This window comes from Cephus cinctus, unplaced genomic scaffold (genome assembly GCF_000341935.2).
Source record: "Cephus cinctus unplaced genomic scaffold, Ccin1 Ccin1_scaffold0160, whole genome shotgun sequence".
Taxonomy (NCBI): Eukaryota; Metazoa; Arthropoda; class Insecta; order Hymenoptera; family Cephidae; genus Cephus; species Cephus cinctus.
The window spans coordinates 1,605,809-1,633,684 of record NW_014332886.1 but is presented as its reverse complement, the minus strand read 5'-3'; the positions used below and the strand labels follow the sequence as shown (position 1 = coordinate 1,633,684).

The window sequence follows — 27,876 nt, the reverse complement described above, 5'->3', positions numbered from 1 at the left end:
TGAAAACGGACCATGAAGTCCGTGCTTGCAGAACCTTGCGTTTACGGCATAAAGTTTGATCGCTAAATGAATCAATGGCGATCTTGTCAAGTGTGAGGACGATGTTGACAGTTCTTTGGGACATAGCACAAGTGATCTTTACATACATACATATAATGGAAATACAATGAATGTCATAATAAGAATGTAGCTTGACAGATACAGGTATGAAATAAGAGTATACCATTGACAAGTAATAATCGAATTTTTTAATAGAATTCTTAATATTTATTTTTTAAATAATTTCTTGTATATTCAAATTAGTTTATGGATCATAAGTCATGCAATTAATTAATAGCTCAATGTGTTATACATAGACAGAATGTGTTGCCTCATTTGTACCTAATTACGATTTATATACATTCTTATTTTTTTGATAATACTTTTCGAAAGTTATTAGACACACACACACACACACTTACTAATTGATACCTACTGATAACGAATGAGTAATTATTTTTAGATCCACTTAGTTTTTCTATAATATAAGTTTTTATTTTTCAACCTACTGTTATAGTAATTATAATTGTGTGTAATATCAAGTTCCATGGTTATGTTTATAAATTTTTATATGGAATGCAAGTTTGATGAATATTAGATACCATTTGAGTATATTTTTTCAGAAACTTAAAGCAACAGATGATTTCATACTTAGGCAACAATAAAGAACAATCATCATGGAGGATCCTGAAATATTTAATACGACAGTCCCATCTTTATCTGGAATCGAAACAGCTTTCTGGAACTATACAGATCATATCCTCGATGATCTTAAAATGGATAGTAACTTTATTTGGTTGCTATGTTCATTGGTTTCTGCTATTTCATGGGTTGTTTACATAGCGTACTATAATAGCAGAGTTATTGGATTTATTTTAACAAGATTGTTGAATCGATTTGTTATCCGAGATGGGTATGTTAAAGTTGGTGAGTAAATAGTCGTTGCATTTTAAACTGCATTATGCATTGAATTTCTATTTATAAGAATTCATCAATTCATTATAAGAAATTGTTTGCAAGCCATAAAAAAATGTCCGGACTATAAAATAATATGTTATTTATAGGGTCCTTCACACTCAGTGCTTTAAGTGGAAAAATAATGTTTAGAGATATAGTTTACATTACGACTGACTACAGTTTAAGAATCCAAGATGGATGGCTTATATTCAGATGGTGGAGAAGTTATGTTCCAAAAGATGTTTCTGAAGGTGATATATATTTTTCGTTTCAGTTAGCGTTTGAAGTGTAAGATGAATATATTATCTGCAGGACATGAATAATTTCATTAACATCGATAAGATATTAATTTCATATATATATTGTTTAATTGTAGATCTCTCCCACTCTGATACTCGCCTTTCAGTCATGTTAAACGGCTTTGAATTACATGTATATAATCGCTGTCAACTATATGCACAACTCGAAAAAATGTTTGGCCTTACTCCACAAATGTTTCCGGACGAAGAAAATCATAACGTAAATATCGACGATCGCGATGTAGAATCCATGAGTAACGCTGCGAATGAGAATCGGCAACAAATTAATGCAATGGATGTTTCGCGTCATGTTAACAATATCAGAAGACAGGAAGCACACGTTATTGCGAGGACATGGAGAGATTTGATACCCGTTATCAAATTGGACATCTGCACGGTAAGCTATTTATCTAACTAGTTTTACTATTATAATTATATCTCTTAGTTCATGAGAAACATCGGTATATCATTATTTAGGGAAGAGTCGTTTTTGGAAATCGTTTGGTACCAACGACTTTATCAATAACGGTCGAAGAAGCACACTTTGTCTATTCAACAAAACCTGCGGCTTCTCGGCACGATCACTTCATGCACTTCACAAAGTGCAAATCTGAGAATTTTAAAGTTATTCTCGCACCAAGTCCAAAATATACTGGTATGGTGGATGATCCACCAAGGTACATGGGCGAGGGTTTTGTTGTATTAAGCTCGAATAATATGGAACTGTATTACTACATGGATGAGCCTGGAGTGGTTCCTGAGCATCCAGAAATGATAAGATTAGCAAATGGTGATATGGTGGAAGCAATGCCACCAATCTGGGGAATCGACATTAAGTGCGGCAAAGGCACGGACTTCAGTTATGGGCCATGGGCCGACAGGCAGAGAGAACATTTGTTTAAATTTTTTTTCCCAAATGATTATCAGCCTCTGAAAGTGACAAAAGCTCCTATACCAGGAGAAAAGAGGCAAGTCCAATCATTCGATATTCGTTTGTCGACACTGAATGAAGCCACGATCGATATCCTCTTCAGCAAGAACCGAGAGACTAACGCAGTTCATATTAACGTCGGCCCGGGATCCTACTTAGAAATCACCATGCCTTGGATCGTTCTGCAAGACGGTTATTCCACGAAGATAACAGGACAATTATTGCATCTTGAAGCTACAACAAGTCTTCAGTATCGAAGTCTAGTAGAAAGTGAGACGTTAGAATTTGGTGTTAAATGTCATTATCCCATTAGATGGAATGATCATCAAGAATGGGTATTAAATTTAACTGGATGTAAAGCAACAGCTAATTTAGTATACTCGCACAAAGAGTTTTTCCAAGACATGATTAATGATTGGGCCAGCAAGGCGAGACCTGATCTTTTGCATTTTGTACCCTATACGTGGAAATTTAGTCTTCTACTTAAAGAGTTTGAATTAATCACAGTAAGCAACGAATATAATTGGATTGACTGTTCCTCGCAGAATCAAGAAAACGCACACATCGCTTTTTGTGGTGAATTCTTTGATTTGTCATTCGATTTACCTTTTGTGGATTTCTTACCACTAACAATTCCACTAAGGTTCTGGATACAGGGTGAAAGTGTAGATCTTTCATTCTATTTGCCCGAAGTGAATACGAACCGTGTTATTCTCTTAGCCTTGGATAAAAATGCAAAGATCATGACACGTGATGGTTCGTGCAAGCAGCTGTCAGACTTGAACACAAACAAAAAATGGAGAAATGTTTGTCAGAAAGGATTTGGTTGGGTGGATTGTTGGTCTGTACCAATAGTAGCTTTGAGTATCAATTATACGTATCATCCTTGTCCACCATTAGGGCCCGTACCGCAAGCAAATATAACGACACCAGAAAAAGAAGAAATTTTATTATCGCCAATGAGAATACCCAGATGTAGAAAATCTCCTGGACTTCAGTGGACACAAGACGGCTCAGAAAAGTTCGATCCGCAGTCGTTAACTCCGGATAAAGTCAGTTTAGAATTAGAAATTGGTCCATCGATACTCATATTGTATGGTTCCCTCATAAAGAATTTTATTCATCTGAAAGAGAATATTTTTGGAGACTATCAAAGTTTCACTGATATGCAGCAAAGTCGACCATCTCCTTCAACAGTGAATACAGAAAGAAATAAAGAGAGGGATGTTCAGAATAGTAGTATTGAAGCTTCAGTCGAGGATGAAGAGGCAAAATTGAAACCCTTTGATGCTAGAGATTACCGACCAATGGAAGTTACAGTAGGGATAACAATGCACGATATTCAAGCGCATTTGGTAAAGAATTGTAACGAAAATGATCCACCGTGTCCTGTAATTCTATTGGAGAGATTTGGTTTCGAAATGAAAAAAGGTTTCAAGGAAACGGAGTTGCAACTACTGCTTTCACCAGCTATCATGTTGTTGACTGATAATGTTATAAGACCAAGTAAGGAAAGACATTTGAACCAGGGACATTTAATGCTGAGTGCATTACAAGTTAGAGGCCATGCAATGTTCAGTAACGAAGGTAGAAGTTTGGATCAGGAAACCCTTGAATATGCATGGTTGATAGAAGTGCAACTTGGAAAGTTGAGTGGAAAAATCAGTTCTCCACAATTGCATCATCTTTATACATCTTTAGAAACATTCTTATTGATGGCCAAGAATACTGAAAATAATTTGAGACCTCCTGGCTTGCCACACTTTTGTCATCACGGCTTACCTCCTTTACAATGTTCAGAGAGTAATCCAGATAATCACTACAGGTAACAGTACCATTTCAAATTATAAGATATATAGTAAATCATTATAAGTACATTAATTGATGGTATCTTGACTTACTCGTTTCAGATGTCCAAGTTCTGAGGATATAAAGTATAGAATGACTAGAGTATCTATTGATGCTATTGATTTGTATATTCAAGAAGCAGGAACAGCAACTCAAATTTGGATATCACCTATACGAATTTCGACCTGCAACTTGCATGGACAGCAAGTAAAGTCTGGAGTAACTGGTGTCTTACCAGCTATTCTAATTCGCCAGTTTGTATCTGCAGCTGGTCACTTTGCCAATGCGAGTAACACGAACACGACTGGTAGTGGTAGATCACATAACAATGCAAGCAGCCGCTTGTCAGGTATTATAAATTATACAATTAATATAAAAAGAATATTTATTTTTACACGACAAAACTAAACTTAACATAAATTTCTTTATAGGTGATGGATCTGATATTTGGCTTGAAGTTGGATCAGTAGCTTTAGGTCCTGTCATAATGGAGGCTGCTATTTCACTTCCCACTCCAGAACATAACTTGCACCTAGTGCAAAATAAATATTTAAAAATTCACGACGAAGCAACAAAGAGACTGTGGTTCTTATGGCCTGTAGAAAGCGGTATAAAATCTACCAAGTGCGGATGCATAGGAGGTTGCGCCTTCTTTGGAAATAATAGAAATGGCCCAAGATTCTTTAAGCCGAGTTACCACGATCTTCACGACGGTATTAATATTGCAGCATACAGGTTGGATTTTTTTTCAATATATTATATAGATTACATAGATAGTGTGAATAGTTATTAATTGTTACAATAAATTATAGTTTTAATACTCAATTAGTGAACAGATATTACATAGTAATGATAAATTTGCAATATTTAAAAAACTCAAGTACAAGATTTGCTTATATAAGTAAGTAGTTATTATACGCTCACACGTAATCTAATTGATCGCGTAATTCTTTAATTCTATGCTTCTGATTTTCTATCACTATCTTATATGTTTCGATCTCTCTTCGTAATCTCTCCATTGCAGATTTTATTTCCCAAGCAGAATTCTTCCCTTCGTCGTCTTGAGTTGAAAATTTCCATACATTCGCATCGACTATTTTCTCGGTCAATATTTCCCCCTTGCACGCTTCTTCGACTACTAAATCTTCCGTTTGCTTTATATCTGTTATCATGTTCGTTAACAGTATTTCCTTTTGCTGTGGTACATCCTCAATAACTTCATTGCTCGCTTCATACATCATTTCTTCAACTAATGACAATATCTCGTTCCATTCTCTATGTTAAAAATATAAAATAATAATAATAAGAATACATATGAAAATGGCTTAATTAATATGAAAGGCCGAAAATCAGATACAGTGTTCAAAGTTTACCTGTACGCCGCACGGGCTTTATTATATTCTGCCTTTCCTGCTTGAACTTCTTTATATACTTCTGATCTCATACTCTCTATCAAATTATTTTGCCTCTTTCTTCCTCGTTCTAGTATAGCTTGTCTGTCTTCTGCAAGTAAGTCTAAGAATACAGCAATAGATTCTTCAGGATACACATCATATAATCGTTGAATATCAGTTTCCGCTAATGGCCTAGTCACAGCTAATTGCCACATAGATTCTGTTGGTTCATTAGCACCACCCATACATGTTTTCGACTGAGATGCAGACGCCATCATACATTCGTCCATTTCAGCTAAAAGATTCCTACGCTTTTGTTCCTGTTGTCTAAGAAAATTGTAATATATTTTAATATTAATGTAGAATTTACGCATCACATGTCGACTTACCTCACGATTAATTTTTGCCTTAGTATTTCTAATATTTTCAAGTGTTGCTGTTCTGAACTTAGTTTAAATATATGATTCATCTTTGGTACTTTCTTCAGATCCTGTTGCAATCTACTCACAAGGAATTTTACAAAATCATTGTTGCCTGACGTTACTCCTCTTATTTCTTCATCGATTTGTGATAACAGTACATCAAAGAACGCTATTTCATTTTGAATTTTACCACATGCTTGTCCCATTGGTGCACGCAGTTCTTCATACAATTGAGAAATATCACCTGAAATTCAATAGAATTCATTTTTAATTAATTGAACTATTGCATATATATTCTTAACTATGTACTTCATTTTTTACCGGATACTTTAGCTTCTATGTTTCTTATATAAAAATCTTCCATCTCTGACTCAGACGGATTCTCTCCTGGAATAGTGTGTGTAGATAATTCATGTAAAGCTTTTGTGTAACGAAATTTCGATTTATCCATTGAGCATGGAATAACTGTGACATCTGTTGCATTATCTAATTCCTTGTCAATATTAAGAGCCACAAACGCATAAGTCCCTTGATTATTTGGTAAACAGCGAGTTGCAACGTAAGTTCTACCATCTGCTGATCTTTCTTGAAAATCATCAGCCATATCATCTAAAATTTATGTAATCACTTCAATAGAATATTTATGATTGTGCTATATTATTGCATTATATATCTATATATCTTGATTTATATTATTCATAATTACATTTGAAAGTTAGTATGATTTATCATTGATAAAAATATACATTTATTACCTACTGGTTGGTCTATATCAGCTACGAAAGCTTCATCGGTAGCGGATATACCGAATACTGTATTTGATGCAGGTAAAGGCCCTTCCCCTGGTGGCTTAAAAAATGGTCCTGCCATTTTACCTTCTTGCATGTTCATTAGCAAATGTGTAAGGAATACATTTCTGTTTCGCTTTTGATAAATGCCTTCCACCTTTTCCCCACACAATTTTGAAAGCCATTGCGTGCATAATGTAATATCCCTTTGATCAACAATTTGTGGGTAATAAGTTTTTGCTAAGGTCATAAAGAGTAGGAAGTCTCGGTCGAGAGTCTCTTCAATTTCTGCTTCTTCTGCCATGATCCTTTTTTACTTAGTTCCAAGTAATTATAATCGATTAATAGAATTGAGTACATTATATTTTTATGCATGACCACATTGTTAATACAATTTCAATAAGAACATATAATGAATAATCACATTAGATTTGACATAAGCACATTCGACAAATTTGAGGAAAAAAAATATCATGAACAAATGAACGGTTCTATTGATATAGAGTTTATATAGATATACATATAGAGTGACTACACCAATAAATAAACGGGCACTAGCGAATGAACAAGCTTACTACGTAACGTGGAAGTTCAGTCACTGGTTTGATTTATTAAACGTTCATTCGATGGTGCAGTCACCCTAAATAAAGAATTACTCTGTACAGTATGATCATCAAGATATTTTGTGCAATAGTTATCGTTTTAAAATTAATAATTAGTTTTATATGCATGCTTACATTTTTTTTTCAATTTATTTAGGATACACGAATCTGGGAAGGAAAAAGGCTTCGGACAATCTATTTTGCACGATGATCAATTAGTATTTCATACGCCACCATACAGTTTGCAAGATGTATCATTACAAGATATCTGCTATCCTGTTAGTGGATTGAAGGTAACTGTTGTTCAAGATGGATCCCAAAGTCCAAAATTTGGCGTAGAAAGATCAAGATCTGCTAGTGATCATAATAAAGATTCCAGTATAGAAGGAAACAGTAGTACAAAATTAAGTACAGCTTCAGCAAGTCCACTAGCTGGAAATGGAGAAAGGATACCGCTAGGTCGAAGATTCTCCTACACATCAATTCGGTAATTTAAAAAACATCTATGACATTCTTTTTCAATAATTAATAAATACTAAAAGAGATTTTTTTGTATTGCATTTCAGTGGTTCGAATATAAAAGACGTTCCGTACTCTCGTTTGGTTGATGCTAGTCCTATAACACAATTACCACAGAAATTAGAGTCGGATTCAAAATTGAATTCTGAACGTAGTAAGTCAATTTTAAGCGTTCCGGAAATCGAAACTGCACCAAAGAGCAGTGCATCCGATTCGAAATTGGCTGTAGATTATTTCAATGCTCCCGCAGTGGATTCACTACAGCAAAGCTCTAGTCCGCAATCGTTGCCAACAGTACCAACAGATTCATGCTACTCAACAATGCAAAAATCAGCAAAGGGTACTGAAGGAGTTAATGTGTCCGATTCGCATCATTCACTGTGTGTCAGATCAGATTCGGAAGAGCGATTAAGGCAGGAGGTAAAATACAATTAATCAAGTAATCAAAATAGTTTATTAATGAAGAATATATTTTTTGTGTAGGTGCAACGTACGATATCTATGTCGTCGGAAAATCATTCGGAAGCATTTTATTCTGCCGATGAGGATGTTAGTCATGGTTTGGGAGGAAGTAGAACGTCTAGTTTAAGGCATTCCATTGTGGGATTTGGTTCAGTCTTAAACCGTAACGATAGTACGAAGAAAAAATATTCCTCTGATTTATCTATTGTGGAGAGCTCAGCAAATGCAAATTTGATTGTAACAGAGAAGGCACATACTCTTGAGAGAGCAAAAACACCAACACTTAATTCGAGAAAAAGTCCACGAATAAATAGAAACACTAGTTTTCGCAATGAAGTTGATTCGAACGAGAATGGAGTCCTCCATGATTCTTCTGATACTCATTCCGTTTCTTCTACCAGTTTTATATCTGCTGTATCTTCACAGGAAGATATGACATTAGTCAATTTGCATATGCAAGTGAATAAACCTATTGTAGATTCACCACTCCTAATGTCTAGTTATGTTAGCCATCTGACTCAGGTGATATTCTATGTTAATTATAACTTTGTAATCAATAATTTTTTATTGATTTAGGTTTGTATAATACATCTATCTTCAGGTACGTTGTTCTAATTGGAGTCAGTCATCGTTACCTTCTGGTGGTGATGCCTTTACAACCCCATTGTTCCAACGCACGGAAGACGGTAGATTAGTTTATATTGGGGGACGTTACGTACCTAAATTTGATACAGTTACAGAAGGTTTTACGTCCTTAAAAATGATAACGCGCAACGACGGATCACCTATGGCCGGTTCATCGAATAAAACACCGACCCATCCATATTTATGGGATAATTCAGCATTGATCCAATCTGAAAGTGAGATTACAAGTTGATGAATATAATAATCATGGTGATACTTGTATTATATTTTATATATCATTGCTCATAGGCGAAGATGACAATACTGCTCATAACGAAGAAGAATTATTGACTGCTCAGCATGAAACTGGTTCACGTACAACAGTTATAGTGAAGCTTAAAGGCGATGTTGATATCATGATAAGTCCAATGGTGCTAGAATCTCTACAACGCTTTATTGATGCTATTACACCTACGCTGGCCACTTTACATCCGCTAACAATTTTGAATCATTTGCATAATGAATGCATCGGAAGAGTTGAAGATGCTAATATTTTAAAACAAGATCAAAGTTTGTCTTATTGGAGTCAGGTTCAGACGAGCTCTAAACGGTCTACAGCTGAAAGGAACATTAAAAGCGGCCAAGGCGAAGATAAAAGTCAGTTCTATTACATTGTAACTACTGTTCCTAATTAACAGTAAAGTTCTATTTTAAAAATTCGTCCTGTTATTGCAGGTAAAATTGCATTGCAAACCAGTATTTATGAAGAAAGTATTACTACACAAGTTCAGGGAAGCATTATTTTACCAAAGGTAAATACTCACTGGTAGTTATAGCTTTAGAAAATGTTTAACTTACAAAATTTCAGTTTTCTTGCCATATCTGTGAATATCTTTATATAATAAAATTGTGTCATTTTTTTATAGATGAACATAACGTTATTGCAAGCATCCGTTGTGGAAGAAATAATATCTTTTTCAGCACTTGACAATATACGAGACTTGACCTGCGTATCTTTGTTTGCAATTTGCTTTGATGATGTGACAGCAAGATTTTACATTGGCAAACAAGCACGAGAAGTTGTTCAAACTTTTCACAAACCTGCTGTTTTACCCAATCAGAAGAAAGTGAATAAAATCAGTAAAGCATTCTTACCCGGTCACCAAACTACCGCTGTGGTTGCTGATATCGGGGGTGGCGAAACGGTATATATTGAAACATCGGAGAAACAACAAGAAGAAACTATAATTACACTTAATATAGGTACGATTCTATATTCTCGCCATTTTTTAATTCAATTTAGTTTGATTTTACATGCTTACTGTTTCTCTTGGCAAAAATAGGCAAAGTACATTCGCAGTTGCGTAGACTAAGAAACGAGTCGTCAATATTGAAAGATGCAGTGATTACTGCTATACCAACTCATTACTCAAGAGTACTCTTTACATGCACACGAATTACCTCCCCGTTAAAATGCATTGATTATTACTTACATCAGCCTACGGATGAAAAGGATAAACAAAGCGTAAGCTATTCTTAAATATATAAATAGTTATGAGTAATACTTTTTATTTTTATTTTTTATTATATTTTCTCTCACTTTGATTATACAGAAACAGACAGGTCCACCTCAAGCTACAGAAGAGTTTACAGTAGGAAGCGGCGAAGATAGACTAGGGTTTATAATGTTCGAGTGCGGCTTGGAAGGCATAAAATTGAAGATTGTCAAACGATCTCAATTTGAGAAAAATGATAATGGACATGACGATAAGAAAGCTGACACTGAAATATTCTATACCGACAGTGTTAAAAGTCGCGAAGAATTAGAAAATGCAGCAGGTATGTATAATACAGGAAAGAGTTAAATACTCATATTGGTTCTGGGATAAGTAAATATGTTTAATTAATTTTAGCATCTACTACTGCAACTACTGAAGTTGATACCGGTCCTGCGAATACTTCTAATGCAACCCAAATTAATACAAGTGCAACATGCACCAGTCTTGTTGCTAAAGAAAACAATGGAAATACTAGTTCTTGCGTGATAGAGTTGAAGACCGTGTGGTTCAATTTTGCTGCACCACCGCGCACGCCAATCACGAGAAAAATTGATTATACTAGATTAGATTGGAATTTATTGAGCACTGCATCACCAGCAATCAATGCATGGATGAATCCAAGTAACAGATTTGCTATTCGAATCGTACATATGTTTAGATGTATGTATCGCAGATCGACCGCCATTGTTGCCTGTCTGATGGCTGAAGCATTAGACGTTCAAGGAATACATATGCCCATAAAGGTCCATAATTATACAACACTAATTAACTTTCTCTGACTAACAATCAATGTATTGATAATTTAAAATATAAATTTATAATTAAATAATAGTAATTATTAAATAAATTGCACACTTTTGCAGAGTCGATACGGACGATTAACGCCGTTGGCAAAAACTTTGCAAGAAGATCCATCCTGTCAGTTGTGTAGCATTTTACAGAACTACGTACTATTGTCAGATCTTGCTACTATTGAAGCTAATCTCAGAGAGTCTGATTTACCATTGTTATCTACACTACGACAAGTACTCTAATAACAATATTAACAATTTTTTCATTATCGCCAAGAAGATATTTATCATAACTGCGTATATTTTTTCCAGGGTGTCATCGTTTTGAGCAGACAATGGAAAAATGTTCTGTATACTCCACTATTACTGGAGCATAACTACAAAACAAAACACGTTAAACCACTTAACATTACATTCGCTGTTCCAGATCCTGACGAGGTAAGACATTTATTTTTAATCTGAAAACTCGAACAAATTGTATTAACATGATTGTATTTCGATGCCATTGACATTCGTACAAACAGCCATGCTATGTTGCACGATACTTTGATGAGTCTACAATCATTTATCGCTGTATTTGTTTTTTTAACTTAACGTGCATCGATAATCATATAAAGTTATATGTGAAGAATTCTGGACGTATGCATTCAGAGAAAAAATATGCGAAAAGTAAATGAAATTATGGCATTCGAAGCTTCAAATTTAATGTTCTCGTGAAAGAATATTTAATTTCCGTACTCTATTATACATGTAAAAGCTGTTCTCAAAATTCCTTTAATTGGCTGTAAAATCTTAACAAAATGCATAATCCCATAGGAATACTATCTTCAATATATAAACAAGGCGGAACTGGAGGAGATTGTAAACAATAGAGAAAGGAGTAAGAATTCATTTACAAAATTTAATATTCTATTGTAATAACAATAATGTGTCGCGAGGGAGCATTTGTCGGCTTGCACACATAAAATCTTACTCATGGGTTTTACAATCACCATTTTTTTTCATTCTTTTAGCCTGTTTACTTTTGTTCTTAATCCCACAAAATAATATAGATCATTCAGCGCTGACACTCTATATGCAACATGATTTGTTACATTTATTGCTTTTTGTGAGATTTACCAAATTAAAAATTCAAATTAGTCCTGCATATTAATTATTTGCTCTTAATTGCTTTATTAATCCCAAAAGCAAACAATTTCTGCGGGATTCTTAAATACCTTAAACTTATACTGTTCAATAATATAATATCACTATTGCAAGTTTCTGGGTGCTCACCAATAATCTTAAAATTGTTCAATTATGTAACAAAAAGTGATTGCTAACATTTTTATGCAATAACCAGAAATTAATAAATTTTTTCTAAATAATGTTTCTTCAACTAATGCAATACTTATATTGTGAATAACAGTTGGATGCAAAGGGTATTATGAATGAGTGCATAGAAATTTGCTTTGGAACAGAAATACATTCTGATCTATTTCTATTAAAACTGTTAAATTTTATGTTATATTTCATGTTAAAAATATTGATCTGTTTTTTACTTCTCAACAATCATTATTCAATATACAACAGCATTGTAATTACATAAGATACATAAATGAATTCAACTTCTAGTTGTAGAACATTAATCCTTAACACGACAAGCAGAAGCCTTGTTACGTTGTTCTTAATTTTTTACTCTTCTTAAATTTACAAGATTTGACAATCTGAATTGTCCATATTAATACTTTGCAGAAACACAATTTTATTCTGCATAGTATATGTATCATTATTATTCATCTATATTTCTTAGAATCCTTATCTGTAATTGTTCACAAGCCTTTACAGTTGAATAATCATTGTGCCTCTGGTTCGACACATACATTATGTCCAAATGCAACGTTAATGCTTAGGCATCTTACATGTTAGAAGAGTCGTAGAAATGAGAAAAGATAGATTTGGCTTGCTAATGTGCAGGAGAATTTGCTGACGGATGGGGAGGGTAGTGCAGGCGATGTTGATGATCAGGAAGTGACTGATGAATGCGCAATGCTGATCCACACGGACCACATGCATAAACATGTGCAAGTCAAGAGTGGACAAGATAAGACTACAGGTATTATTAACTGACGATCAGGAGTAAATCAGGATTGCGATGATTGCGCAGCCACGCATTTGACAAGCTTTTTTGTAATGCTTACAGTTTTCTTCTGTTATCGCGTATTTGCTGACATTAATAAGCTTTCTTAAGAGCTTTCTTTTGAGCGTTTATTAATACTATGATTTTTATTTTTATTGGTGAGAAACATAATGACGTTCCAATAACTTAATTAAAGTAGTCGTAATTTTACTCCACATAAAGTTATAACGTTGCTAATTTCAAGAAGGATGAATTTTAAAGTTTTTCAACAGTTTACATTGTTGTATTATATGTATAATGTCATTATATTATTAATCTTGATTTACTTGAATAATACAATGCTTTTGCTTTTGATGAAAGTATCTCTAGTTATCCAAATCTCATTGCTTAGGGAGTTGTAGTTTATTGAGTTGTTACTGAAATTTTAAAAAAATGTATTTACATTTTTGTCCATGAAATGTTTTATATCGATAACGGTATTTATTTTGTATTTGTACATGTTGAAGCTTTTGTATGGGGCAGTTCAGCGTTATGTTTCCTCAAATTTCATACATATACCTTAATGTTTGCCAACATTATTGTCTTTCATTTTCATTACTATCTTCCATAATACATTTCATATTTTTGATCATCAATTTACTTTTACTTTATTACATTTGCATTATTAAAAAGTAGCTAAATATCTGCCTAAAGTATTTTCCAACAATATTACTTTGTATAGAGCTCAGTAATAAGAAAGTATAGAATTCTGTATTATGTAGAAACTATTTCCTATTATTATTTTAGCTACTATTTCATTTCCAATTAGTACTTAGTATCTCTTTCTTTATACTGTCTTACAAACAATAATATATATCTTTCCTAACACCAATGGCTTTGCTTGGTGTGGCATTAATCACAGGTTTATGTGGTGATGGTTTGACGGTACCCGTAAGCTCTCCCCGTGGGAGAGATACCACCCCTTTACCAACACCGGTTCCAGGTCCGGATTCGCTAACTTCTCCTTCTCCACCGATAGCCCTCCCAAGAAAAGGCAAATCACTGCAACCTACTCAAGTACCTGTTAGTACTCGAGCAAGTATTGTGTTTCCATTGCTTGCAAGTGGTGGTCTGTTCAATCAGCCACGGGAACCCAACAATATAAGTAAGTGTAGCGTAGATGAATTGTTCAACAGTTTTTGTACTATCAGCCATACAGACCATTAAAATTAGTGAAAATTTTATATTTTAAATTTATTGGAATAATCCTTATAAATTCTGAGTTCTCGAAAGAAGCTACTTTTCCATTTTAAAGAATGTGCTATTGCATCCAATCATTTAAATCTTTGCCATTAATCTTATTCACATATCATAAAGATAGCTTAAGCAGTGATTCAAGATATTCATTATCCAAAGCACTTTGTTCGCTATGTTATACATGTGGTGATGGTATGTCAAATATATAAAGTGTACATAACTTAAACTTAATTATGTTATGCTGATTAATTATACATTTTATACATAATTTTTTATTCAGGCTATGGAACATTACGTGAGGAAAAAACACCACAAATTCATATTTCCCATTCTCATCAATTGGGCTCCAATCCCAGTATTTATTCTGGTGGAGTAGGACATGGTAGTCAGCACAGTATTGGAAGTTTGGATCAAGTTACTTCGCCAACTAGTCATCATTCTAATAGACCTGTCAGTGCAGGTGAAGATCTGTACAGTTGGATGGCAAAGCAACAAGAATTCATAAAAGATAATGAAAAAGGAAACCTAAAAGGAAACTGGGTAAGACTACTATTTTTATACTCAATGCAAAAATTAATAGAAGACTTAATCTTCCCATATTTTTGATGTTGTTTCAATGCTATTGATGTCGAATGATGCATAGTGTGTCGAAACTATTTTTAAATTAAATGTATTACTTTCTTAGGTCTTTCGTGCTGAACAAAAGACTGTGAAGGTACTTAAACCTGTATTTATTGGCAGCATATGCTAAACAGATTTGATTTACATACTTTTGTTCCAAATTTAAATGTTTGATTTGGTTGCACTTCTGACTGTAAAAGTAAATACATTCTGTTATAATCACATCATTAACCATTTTTCAGGACTCCAAAATCAATACTATGACTACAGAAGATACAGAAGATTCTGATATTCATAGCGGTGCTTTTCTATATCCAATGAAAGATTCTTTACGCCTGTTGGATGCACATCTAATTTTTGAACCACTTTTATCTTCTCTTTCTGTGATGCCTCAACAAATGCTCTCTGCTATTGGTTCTGGAAATACGAATAATGTATCTTCACTAGATTCACTAGGATCAAATTTATCTCTCGTTGGAAGTATGGATACAATGCGTATTGATATAGTCGTCAGTGAATTTGGAAAGATGACGGAGAAAAAGAAAGGTTGTTATAAAATTGAGCCTGTTAAGTGTTAGTTTCTTCGAAATGAACTACAATATAAATCGTTATATATTTTAGGAAATAAAAATCAGTCCAAGAAAGCACTAGGGACAAAATTCTATCTCGATATACCGCCTGAAACGCCTGCATTTTTATGCGAGAAAATTGGCATTGACATTGATATTAAAAAGATGGCTGATATGACTGTCGATGATATGATACAAAAGCAAAACGTATTATACATTTCTAGAGGACAATTAAAGAAACATACAAGCACAATCGTCAATTTCAGTCTTCATATTCGATATATCAGTCAACAAGTGAACATGCCACTTTTGAGACTATTGCATCAAATTAGCAATATGTATCAGAATGTCAAAGAGACCCAAATGGAGCTAAAAGAAGAAGAACCTGAAACCAAAAGAAATACTAACTCAACAGTCATGGACGGCGCAGTAAAGAATGGCTCGTCCTCAAGTAAATGTTCCTCTTTTGTATATAGCATTCTAAAATGAATTCATAATGCAAGTTTTATAACTTGTTGTTTTTTACAACAGCATCCGATCTACCAGAACAGCTTCTCACAGATAGCAAGAAAGTGGAAGAAACATTACTTGGCAGTAATTTAGAATCTGGTCGACCAAAAGTTATATCACCTTCAGCAAGTATCAGGTCGCGCCCACAGAGTTTTGCACAGAAATTGCGTAGCACTGGCAAAAGTGTAAAAGGATATATCAATTTAAGTGAGGGTGTTATAACACCAAATTTTGGGGCAAGTCCCAATGGATCCGGTTTGGATAAGTTTAGCGTGTTGTCTGATAAAGGCAAAGATAGTTCAAACTTAACGCCAAGATGTTGGAAAACGATATATTATCTTCTTGACTTATACGCAACCCGACCGGAAACCAAAACTATCACACATCGTTTTTCTGTACCTGCTGATGCAACGGATCAATATAAAGGATCTCGAAAGTATGAGAATCTTAATGAAACAAAGGACGCGGATATTGAGAAAGGATTAAACGCTGAAACAAGTTCAACACCAGTACCTCCGCCAAGAGAACTAAGTACGTGAATATAATCAATTTTAGTTGCTCTGCAGAATCACTTTGCATCTATACTTTTCAAAAATATATGTTTCTCTTAGATATCGTCACAGGGGAACGCACGAGATTGATAATATTCGGTGTAGCCAGAATACACAGGACTAGATTGCTGGCAACTCTCAGTGGTCTGAAACTTGAGGCAGAAATTACAAGTTTACATGCCAGTTTAACGTGTCGTAAAAAATCACGACCTGCTAGTTTAGAATGCAGTCTCACTGGTCAAATTGGCAGAACAATGATTGTTCTGTTAGAAGGTGTAGCACCTAGTCAACAAACCGTCGTGAAAGTAACAGTAGGGAAATCGCAAGCTTTGTACTCAAGTGTTACAAGAAGACAAAAAGATAAAAACAGTGGGTTACTCACAATAGGTGCTGTGAATATAGATATACCACAGCATCCCGTAGCTTTACACGGGATGATGACAAGAGGTAGTAAGCAATTATCTTCTACGCTACAGGTAAGTTTAAAATAAAATATAGTATACATACAATCATTTTTTGAATCACGAATATTAATGGCATATGTCATTTGTATCTTTAGGAACTTAGGGTCACTAGAACATCATCGCGAATATCTCGTGGCCAGCAGCCTGAAGAGACTGATGGTGCACCCGGAAGTCCTCATCATTATACACCTGCACCCACGATAGATATAGAAAAGCCACAAACAGTGTCTGGCCTTTTAGAGCCAATTGTTATGCAGTTCCATATAATTTTGCAAAGCTTAAGTATAACAGCGGCATTGCTACCGTCCTTACAAGCTCAATACAAAATGGATCAAGTAAATAGTTCGGGCACTACAGGCAGTAAAGCTAAATTTACAATTGATTTGCCACACCACAGCTTGAGCTTCACAACGAAACTGCAAGTGACCGAAGCTAACCTTCCTTCTGAAGCTAGTATCGAACTGCCAAAGGTTCACGTTTCAGCGGAATATATTCAAGATGGAAACAGTAATTTGAATGATAGCAAAATAGCCGGTAAGTTATCTGAAATGTTAAATAATTTAAAGATTACATTTTTATTGGATGAACTAGGATAGTATACGATTCTAAATTTTGTTTCTGCACGTTTCAGATGGTGTTGTACTGAGACAAGGCAGCTACTTAAGTGCAACTGCGGACATTGGTGTATTTGAGCATTCCTTGACAACAGATCTCTTGAATCATTTGGTGTTTGTACAAAAGGTATTCATGAAAGAAGTCAACGAAGTTGTACAAAAAGTCTATGGCGGTGAAAAGCCAGTACCGTTATGGCTCGAAGACGAGGAACCTACTAGCTCTAGTCTGAAGAGAATATTATTTTCATTGATTATTCGCATTAAGGTAATCGTCACTTGTAATACATATAAAGTATACATTATTTTGTACATATATTTTGACTCAATTTTTATAACACTGCAGTAAATAATTGCAATGCATATTATACATTCTCAGATACAGTACAAAAAGATATAAACTCGAAAATAATCAGAGTGCATAAACCTCGGTTTTTAAATTTTACAGAGAATTCAATTGACCGCAACTACTCCTACGAATTCTGCAGTTCGTCTGGAAACTGGTGCAGTAGAATTTCAATTATCAAATCGTGTACAAAATGTATCCGGTGCCACGCAACCAAACCCATATATGAAGCTCTTTGGCAAAGCTCAAGTCGACATTAATTTGAGTCTTGGGCAACTACTAAAAAATGTCATGTTTGAAGAAGCAGAACCTGAGTTTCAACAATTTGCCTTCTTCAATACCAGGGTCGGCTTGCGCAATGCCTTCCAGGAGGAAATGGCACAAGGCGAAGACAAAGAAGTAGTTTTAATCACCCTAAAGCGGCCATTGATTTATATTCAGCCCATGGCAGTCGACAAAGCCATTCTCGTCTGGCTCAATTATAAAAATGCTTATGAATACTGGAATGAGAAAAGAGCAAACTTGAATAAGGAAGTGTTAACTGCTACGCAGCAGGTCCTTGAAAAAGTTCCATTTGGGCAGCTAACAAGTCAGCTTAGTGCACCTCATCTAGGAACTTTATTCCTGCAGCTGACTGTAGATGATATGGGAATCTGTATACCATTAAATCCATTACCACCAAATAATTGGGGTCTTAACAGAGGATTGTATGATGGAGAATCTAGGGGTGCGGTTGTTGTTACGCTTGAAAGCACCAGTATATCTGCGTGCAGTAGCGGAAGCTTAGTTAGTAAAGGCCGGTGAGTAGATTTGTAATACAATAGAAAATTTGAAAGTTTTAAAATCTACATACATATATAATTGAATGACCTTTTCTTTTTCCAGGTTTGTGGGTCTATGTCTAAGGTTTGCTGAAGACTTCGAAACTTCTTTGGATGACTGGAAACCAGATATGACAGATAGTAGCATTATGAATCTATGTGTAGTCTCAGAAGGAACGTATGAAGTTTGTAGTAGAACTATTGCACAAAAACAGGATAAATCAGGTAAATACATAATAATATATTATACCGATATATGTTGATTTTAGATTTCATTATATTAAAATTGTTTTATTTATAGATAATGCAAAGTGGTTACTGAATGTTCAATGGCAAATGGAAGGTGTGGATATTAATCTTGATGTAAGTGTAGGACAACAACTATCAGCATTAGGTCATACGTTGACCATGCTAACTGGCTCCGAAGAAGACGATGGTCATATACCAACTGATTATGACAGCGATGATGGGGATCAACCGGACAACAGTACTAGCCAGGTTAAGAAAAAAGTAGGGTTTATTTTCTTTTTGAATTTTATGTGTGGAGTGCTGTGACGTCTAACTGCTGGTAACGTATACTCGGTTGTATAATTATACCTTGCAAGTATGGCTATTTCGAGATCTAACCTGATTTTTGCCAGAGTGACTTATGCTTTTGAGTTTTTATTTAATATATTTTTTTAAGATGAATAAATTAGTTCTTTTTGTTGCTTTTCGTTTGTCATAATAATTATTATATTATTTGTACCAATGGCTTAAATTATCCTTATAGGAAAGTATCTTAATGAAAAAATCCAAAAACTGGACGGATAGTCTTCCGGCTTTTGTATTTGATCCATCATTAGATGCGAAAAAGCGGTCGAAACTAATTGAAAAAGAAATGAACGAGCAGGCTAAAATAATCAATGACTTGAGATCATTAGGAGCTTCTCACGGTACCATAGAGCAGGAAATGAAACGTTTACATGAATTGGAAGCAATGGTTTTCAAGGATTTCAGAAGGTATATAATAAGAATGATTGTTGGTAATAAGTCTCGATGATATCTAATTTTTTATAATCAATTTTACTTGTACAGAGACATGATTCAAAAATTAAGAAGACAATCGGTAAAGGCTTCAGGTATAAAAGGCAAACTTGGTCTGGGTAGCAAAACAAATGCTTACAGATCAAGATCTTTTATTGTGCCATCACCAACACCAGAGCATCAACTGGAAAGTCCAGATGATATGAATGCAGAAGTGAATTCCGCCAATTCCGCAAGTTTCGAAAGTAGTCCAAGAAGTGGTCCAAGCCGGTGAGTATTAACATTTCTAAATGTCATGAGACAAAATAATTTAATATATCGTTTCTATATATATATATTTCATATATCAAACAATTTTAGTTCGGCATCCCTTCGTGTAAGAGGACTAAGCGGACCAAGGGTCACATTTAGCGATACTCATACAATGTGCAGGTAATTAATATCTTCATATTATAATCGCTAATTAATCAAATACTTGATAAACATTATAAAATTATTCCCAAAAGGCAATCTTCATTACCTAGTGCGGGATCTGAGTTAAGTTTACCTGAAGGAGATTTAGAATGGCCAGATACTATAGACATTGAAGGAGAACAGGTGGAACTAAGGAAAAAACACCGAGATACCAGTTGTGCATCCAGTTATGATAGTATGGAAGGAAAGTATGTAATTTCCACAAATACATATCTTTTAAGTTTAGATTAAAATATTTAATTATATTAATTTATTTAATATACATTACTAGTGTCCCACTTCTTGACTCCTATGCCAGAGAACAAACTTCGACAACATCATCTCCACATATTGCAGTTCAAAAACCGCAAGAGCCGAACATTGATTTTGAACTCGATGTCAAAGTTTTAATAAACAGTGGAAAATGCGTTTTGCATACTAAAGATGCCCGTGAAGATGAATTGAAATTGTACGTATTTAATATAAACTATTTTTTATTATACTAAAGATCCAGCCGCTTAGTGTATATAATTTTCTAATCCGCTTATCGTATTTTTTCTTGCTTATTAGAATGAGTAGGATGAAAAAGGAACGTTCTTGTTCAGGAGGGACATTTGAGTTCCAACCTAGTAGTCCAAGTAGTAGCAGAAAGCACTTGAATAATAAAGAAAAGTCTTCAAGTACCAGTGCATCGAGACTGAAATATCTACAACATGCAAATGTGCCTTTAGTCGACTTGACAATTTTCCACATTCCAGGATTGGACGTGAAGGTAAAATTAACACATTGTGTGCGAGCTATCTTGCGTGCGGTGCGGACTAAAACGTACTGCTTAGTACGTGTCCCACTTACAATATGTTAATAAAATATTTTGTTGTATTTGAAATATTTTTTTTAAGTTTACTATTTTTTACTACAATGTTCATTCGTTTTTGGATCATCAGGTGCATTATGAGTCAAAAACGCTTCCTGAAGATTCCATGTCACCACGCGTGTCGGCAGACAACAGTTTATTGAATCCAATGTCGGCGACATTGCTTAAGAAATTTAGTACCAAAAAGGCTAGTTTGTTTGCATGGATGACGCTTCAGAGCATTCCTGAAGAAACTATTATAAGTCCTCATATTCTTGAGTTCTTGGAACAAACTCTAGAACCAATTCCAAGTAAAACAAATTTTCAAACTGGAGCGCATACTGCTACTGTTTTTTCTCTGGACAATACGGAGAGTACATCTTGGGCAGCTACAGCCGCTAGCGGAAACTATGTTTATGCAAGTTTTCCAGTGGATGTAATAGTATATTTTCATATGCAGCCATCCACCTTCAGGTTAGTTTATTAATTAATTCATCTGACTAGAATACTACATTTATAGAAATACCTTTTTTTTTTATATACTACAGATTTTCTTGCCTGCCGGTATCGCGTGTAGAATGCATGCTCCAGCTACCGTCTCTTGATATTGTATTTTCTTCGAAACGAGCTGAAGAAGAGCTGACGGAATTTCGAGAATATAAATCTACGTCTGCACCATCGATGGCAAAAGAAGTTGGATCAGCCATCGGTGGTTTATCAGTTACTGGTTGCCTAGCTGATTTCTCTGTTTACATTTTCCATCCATACGGTGGTGGTAAAAAGTCTGGATTAAAGGAAGCACAGTGGTCACCATTGTCTGATAGTGAAAGGAAAGACTCATTAAGCATTAACGTTGAATTTGTAAAGTTTCACTTGTCAAGGAGTAGGAAAATAAACTTTCAAAGTGAACAGATAAAGAAGGGGACAGACACAAGTCGAGCAGTTATCCGATTTTCCAGTATGTATTTATTTGTATTATATTTGTCTCTGGCCATTATTTTATTGCCAATAATTTATTAAAAATTAATTTTATACCTTGCAGCTATCATCGACATAGGATCAGCATCATTTAAATACGATATGCGTCGATTGACTGAAATTCTTGCCTTTCCTAAAGCATGGTATCGTCGTAGCATAGTCAGACGTATGTTCCTTGGTGATCTTAGCTCAGGAACAGCTTATTCCGAAGGTGACGGTAGTCCTCCATTAAATCAAGAAGAAGCAGTTATGGGTAGTTCCTTGTTAAAGCATTACGAGAGACACGCTGGGGATGCATTATCAAGAAGTGCGCCAGAGCGAAGTCCAACATTAAATAGAGATAGATTAAAATTAAGTTTGGAAAATGACATACCAAAACAATCTCGTCTGAAAGGTAAAATTTGATACCATTGGTTTTCTAGAAATATATTTTAATCCGCGTTTTCTCGTATTAATCTTAGATATTGGTAAAGGATGGAGTTTCAATACTGAGAAGCAGACACCGTCAGAAATAAAAATGCGGGAATCTGCTTGGGAGACACTGGTTCTTTTTGCGGTGAACTTTACACGTCTGAATGTTCATATGAATATGGGAAATGTCATGGGGAATGTCTCGTGGATGACTAAAGATTTCCGATCCGATGGTAGACTTTCCATAGGCAGTACTGGTTATAAAAATCTTTACATTGGCGTTGGATTAGGAGGATCTAGTTTGGATGCTAAAGGTGGTATTGTTGGCGGGATTATAGAACTGAGTAAAATTGACACATACAGTAAGTAACATTAATATCAATTAGGAGTTGTTATTTTAATCGTAATTTTATTATTTTTAATATTAACTTAATTTTTTAGTACATATCCGTGAAGAGCCTGGTACCGAACCAGATCATACAGTCGGGTTAAAACTATTTGCATTGGAGCTGCGATTGGATTACATGGGAACTAGTGTTTTAATGTCCAGGGTGTCCTCATTAGATGTTACACTTAGAGATGAATGGAAAATAAACCGTAACAACAGTGGAGATGCTTTTATGCCAACGAGAAGGTAACTTCAATTACTCATTCAATTATATTAAGTGAATAACTTGCATCTAATAGAAATATAATTTATTTACTTTTACATAGACCAGCTATAATCTTTATGCATGGTGACTTGGGATGGGACCAACTGCAAATTATGATTAGTAAATCAACAACCGCGGATCTTTTGAAAATGTTCTATAAATTAGATGAATTCTTTAGTCAACAATTTAAGAGTAGTAAGCGAGTATTTAGTTCGCTACAACCAAAACACCAAAGAATGAATAATAATAGTTTCAAGAAACGACAGCAGAAGAAGAAAACGACTATCGATGGTAATCATATTAATTTGTTCATAGGATATTTTATTATAATTATTTCTTACGTGTAATATTCTGTAGGACCGTGGACACTAAATCAAACGGCAATATCTGACGCAAGACATCATCGCCATTGGCAACGTGTATTAACACAAGTAGCAGGACTTCAATTAGGATCACTAAGATTTTCGTTACCATCAAATGGCACTGTTCTTGGCGGTACAATGGAATTACACGGGTCGAATATTAGTCTGGCCTGTTTCCATGGGATAAATTTCAAAAGCAAGAGCTGGGCGCTATTCTCTTTGAAAGAGCCATGTATCAGTTTCGCTTCTGAAGCCCAAGAGATACCCAGCGTCGAATGTAAGATATATTTATGCGACTATTTTTACTTTATTAATATAAGAAATATTAAGAAATATAATTATCTACAATAGCACCGGAAACATGTGACGTACATGTTGTCCAAACTTTAACTATAAGTCTGGGTCAACAACAGCAAGAACAACATGCAAGGCATCATTCAATGGCTACAGTTTGTAGATTAAGCCGTAGTGTACTGTTTCCGCCGCAATTTAAAACTCTGCAAGAATGGTTCCACTACGCTTTTGCTAACAGTGAAATAGATGGTAAGTACATTAATAGTGACAACTATCATATTGGGAAAGCTTTCTTTTTACGATATAATATACGAATCAGAATTTTATATATGTACAAACTTTTATTATCAATAGCCGTGGATCGGTTTCCTTGTGTCGAAAGAGAACGAACGGACAGTACATCCGAAGGCAGCAATGCAACACGTGGTAGAAGCACATCCACAACTTCTGGAAAGATACAGGAACATTCTCACACGAGAGAAGTCATATTTGCTTTGCCATCTTTGCAATTGCATCTGAAAACCGAGCATTTGCAAACGGCAAGAACCCCAGATGTAATAGGTAAATGGAAATTCATAATAATAATATCGTTGCAGTAAAATGTTTCACAATTGTGTCTAAGAAAAAGTGTTTTGAAAAACAAAATTTACTCTACGATATCATTTGTCACAACTTTACAATGGTTAACAACACGATACGAAGAAACTCTATAATTGCAAACAGTTTTTAAAAAATTATCAAGAGTTATCCAATTACGTGAATACATGAAAATTTATGCGCATGCTATACGTCTTTTATATATCACTGTCTATTTCTTCTTCATCATGCTTTCGATGGCAGATGATAATTTAATACACTTCGTTGATATTAACACTGGCACCTTGGATTTTCTGTACTATTGTATAATTCTCTTCTCTGTATATTTTTAGGGCTGCCTAAACATATTTTGTATAGTAAGTACTGTGGAATATTGAATTAGATTTTTCTTATTCTGAATGATAATAATTCGCTTTACCTTGGTACTCTTTAATGCTGCTAGTATTAAATCATCAAATATCTAAAGTTTTATCAAAATGCATGATTATATGCATGGCAATGCTGCTATTCATCATTGCAATTTTTGCAGATAAAGTGATGCTTTATGATAACACATCTGACTCGTATCATTTGCATTGCATTACACAACAATCAATGAAATCAGAATTTTTGACTATACTGGTCTCCACTATAGATCAAAAAGCCTTATCTCTGATTGTTTGAAAATGACAGAAATGCTAGTCGACATGCTAATATTTGGAATTTTGAAAATACAAATCTACTTTATCATATTACATACCTTTGAGATTTAATTAAAGAAATTATTATTTCATTAAATAACGCTATTGCATAATAAGTCTATTATTATATATTTACAGTCGCTATCAAGTCGTGTACAGATTCAACAATTTTCAAGTCGTCTAATTAATATCAGAATAAACAAATTTCATTGGTGCTAGTTTATCATATTTATCCACGGCACAAATAATTAGCATAGTGTTCCAATTATATCATAAATGCATTTCTGTAGGTTCACCGATATGACACCATAAAACATCACATTGCAGTGAAATAATATAGTTTTCATTAGAGCCATTGTATGTCATTAATTAATGATATACAATCATTGCTACAAATTATATACAATTTCTTAACAGGTGAGAAACCATTGGTGGAGTGCAGTTTCATAACAGAATTTGAGGATCATATTTTTGTCACTGTCGATGCTGAAGCCTTCTTCTTTTTACACGATCTAATTACATCATACGTTAAAGAAAAGGAACGAGTAGTAAGTATTATACGTCTTTCTTAATGTTACAAAGTTACATTAATTTTATCATCGCGCAGCATGCCATACAAGGTTTCGGTGCGAGAGCACACAGTCCAGATCCTCAAGAAAGAAGAAATACTAATGCAAGTACTTCGAGTGCTTCGACAACCACATCAGTTTCTGCAGAAGATGAGAGGAAACGAAAGCAATTTGATCCTGCAGAAATGTTTATAAAAGATTGGAGATCATACAGATGTAAGACGTGGCACTTGGAGCCTACTGTCAGGTACAGCAATAACAAACATATTAAACATATTAAGTTTTGTGTCTTCGGTAATATCATGATACCAGATATATTTATGTACTTATTCCAATAAAGGTTACTCTCATGGGCTGGCAAAAGTATAGAGCCTTATGGCATAGATTATATTCTACAGAAACTTGGTTTCTCTCATGCACGCACTACCATCCCTAAATGGATTCAGAGAGGATTTATGGATCCTTTGGACAAAGTACTTGCTGTACTTATGCTGAGAATGGTTCTTGCTCTTCGCGAAGAGACATCGGATGACAAGGAGCGTAGGAAAGAAAAGTAATTACGTAGATTAAAGTAATCTCGGTAGTAATTGACATCACGTGAATAACTGTTAATAGGCGTGAATCTTGTGACTTCAATTACTTGATGGCGCCGGTACCAAAAAGTAAACAATTCTTAATACCATGTGATCTTGGTCGTTGATATAAACGATTTAGCAAGCTCACAACTGAATGTGTATATTTCACAATTTCCTTTTAACTGTAATCAAACTATAAAGAAGAATTTGTGAAAAAAAAGTGATGCTAGATTTATTAGTGAAAATATATTAAGAAGTGGATCATAATGGCTGTCATAATAATCGTTGTTGATGTAAGAACTGTTAATCTCTTGTATTTATGAAACAAATGTATATCAGATGTGTATGATGTGTTCCACCGAGGTTTCATATTCGTGGAAAGTATATGATTTATAAAGAGGAGGAAAAAGATAGGAATGAATTAAGGTCGACATATTACAAAGCCAAATACTGAACATTCTAATGATATTAAAGGTTCCTTCTTTGCTTTGTTTCAATTGAAATATTATAGATAAATGCATCCTTATTTCTCGTATATGTATAAATACAATTTAATCGCGAAAATAAATTAGTATTGCAGTCCTATTATGAACAAAACGAAAAAATCTTATATAAGCTGTTACTCTATTGCGTAGATTTTCTAAATATGTTATGGCCCCATAAACGTACGTCAAAAATAATGATAGGTGCTAAATATAAGCAAATTTACAACTGTGTAATATATATATTTACAGTTTAGTCTCATTTTGACGTTTCAATCACCGCGGTATCCATTATTATCACGCCATTATTTATAATCCCACCGACAACCAAGATGCTTCAAAAAAATTGATATTGAGATTTGAATAACAAATTAATATTTTTTACTTGTGCTTCCGAGCGTATTCTTTATTACTCAACTGCCCTGATTTTACAGAAAATTAAATAAATTTTCTTACAATGAACGTAGGATCAATTGTACAGTTTAGTATTTTCATTATACTTTTACTTAGAATGAGCAGGTAATGGAATAAAGTTTTAGCTATCGTAAATCATAGGACTTCTTACAATACTTTCTAATGAAAAATGAACATCTCTATAGTTCAACCAATATTCACATTTTATCAGTGACATGTATCACCTTAACTGTACCATTTCTATACTCTTTATAAAACCATCCACGGAGTTTAATTTTACAGACTGGTCAATGAGAAACTGATAGTACATCGAATAAATTTTACAAACAATTATACTGAGCAAGTGTCTACGGTGAAAAAGCTGTATTAGAACGAAAAGACAAATACCATCCATGAATTATAGTTACAGTCGATAGATGATCCTTGTTTTATAAATGACTTAACAA

General features: G+C 34.4%; 2 protein-coding genes across 11 annotated transcripts; one reads left to right on the top strand and one right to left on the bottom strand.

The window, feature by feature from the left end:
- Positions 1-51: 51 nt before the first annotated feature.
- Positions 52-27,876, top strand: LOC107263628 (uncharacterized protein KIAA1109). Of its 10 annotated transcripts, none has more exons than XM_015731033.2 (51): positions 52-204; positions 663-966; positions 1,104-1,247; positions 1,373-1,692; positions 1,773-4,051; positions 4,137-4,423; positions 4,506-4,809; positions 7,438-7,767; positions 7,847-8,219; positions 8,283-8,783; positions 8,863-9,121; positions 9,195-9,542; positions 9,621-9,697; positions 9,812-10,148; positions 10,229-10,410; positions 10,499-10,724; positions 10,799-11,187; positions 11,308-11,469; positions 11,548-11,673; positions 13,192-13,330; positions 14,337-14,498; positions 14,871-15,130; positions 15,276-15,305; positions 15,454-15,757; positions 15,833-16,231; positions 16,312-16,821; positions 16,902-17,317; positions 17,401-17,839; positions 17,937-18,184; positions 18,365-19,062; positions 19,148-19,308; positions 19,385-19,593; positions 19,856-20,085; positions 20,161-20,379; positions 20,470-20,541; positions 20,616-20,771; positions 20,855-21,031; positions 21,133-21,334; positions 21,507-21,889; positions 21,964-22,373; positions 22,458-22,787; positions 22,855-23,166; positions 23,246-23,438; positions 23,519-23,748; positions 23,815-24,096; positions 24,171-24,362; positions 24,468-24,674; positions 25,043-25,066; positions 25,808-25,938; positions 25,998-26,206; positions 26,300-27,876. In XM_015731033.2, exons 2-51 carry the CDS (start codon positions 717-719, stop codon positions 26,514-26,516), a joined length of 15,045 nt encoding a protein of 5,014 aa, XP_015586519.1. In that variant the 5' UTR covers positions 52-204; positions 663-716; the 3' UTR covers positions 26,517-27,876. The 10 variants fall into 10 exon arrangements, with proteins under 10 accessions (XP_015586519.1, XP_015586514.1, XP_015586515.1 ...); XM_015731028.2 differs by having other exon boundaries at positions 14,256-14,498; positions 19,385-19,581; XM_015731029.2 differs by having other exon boundaries at positions 14,256-14,498; positions 22,867-23,166.
- Positions 4,833-7,171, bottom strand: LOC112493786. The gene is made up of 5 exons (XM_025080942.1): positions 6,646-7,171; positions 6,212-6,499; positions 5,858-6,134; positions 5,448-5,795; positions 4,833-5,349 (listed from the first exon to the last, which is right to left on the bottom strand). The coding sequence occupies exons 1-5, from the start codon at positions 6,980-6,982 to the stop codon at positions 4,995-4,997; spliced, it is 1,605 nt and encodes a 534-aa protein (XP_024936710.1). The 5' UTR covers positions 6,983-7,171; the 3' UTR covers positions 4,833-4,994.

What these genes read in the sequence shown, in the direction of transcription:
- LOC107263628 (XM_015731027.2), top strand. Translation starts at nt 717, where the DNA reads ATGGAGGATCCTGAAATATTTAATACGACAGTCCCATCTTTATCTGGA. An exon ending in TATAATTACACTTAATATAG is followed by an intron (nt 10,149 to 10,228) that starts GTACGATTCTAT and finishes TGGCAAAAATAG; the next exon opens with GCAAAGTACATTCGCAGTTG. An exon ending in AAAGAATGGCTCGTCCTCAA is followed by an intron (nt 16,232 to 16,311) that starts GTAAATGTTCCT and finishes TTTTTACAACAG; the next exon opens with CATCCGATCTACCAGAACAG.
- LOC112493786 (XM_025080942.1), bottom strand. Translation starts at nt 6,982, where the DNA reads ATGGCAGAAGAAGCAGAAATTGAAGAGACTCTCGACCGAGACTTCCTA. An exon ending in CATAGAAGCTAAAGTATCCG is followed by an intron (nt 6,135 to 6,211) that starts GTAAAAAATGAA and finishes ATTGAATTTCAG; the next exon opens with GTGATATTTCTCAATTGTAT. An exon ending in AAAGCCCGTGCGGCGTACAG is followed by an intron (nt 5,350 to 5,447) that starts GTAAACTTTGAA and finishes TTTTTAACATAG; the next exon opens with AGAATGGAACGAGATATTGT.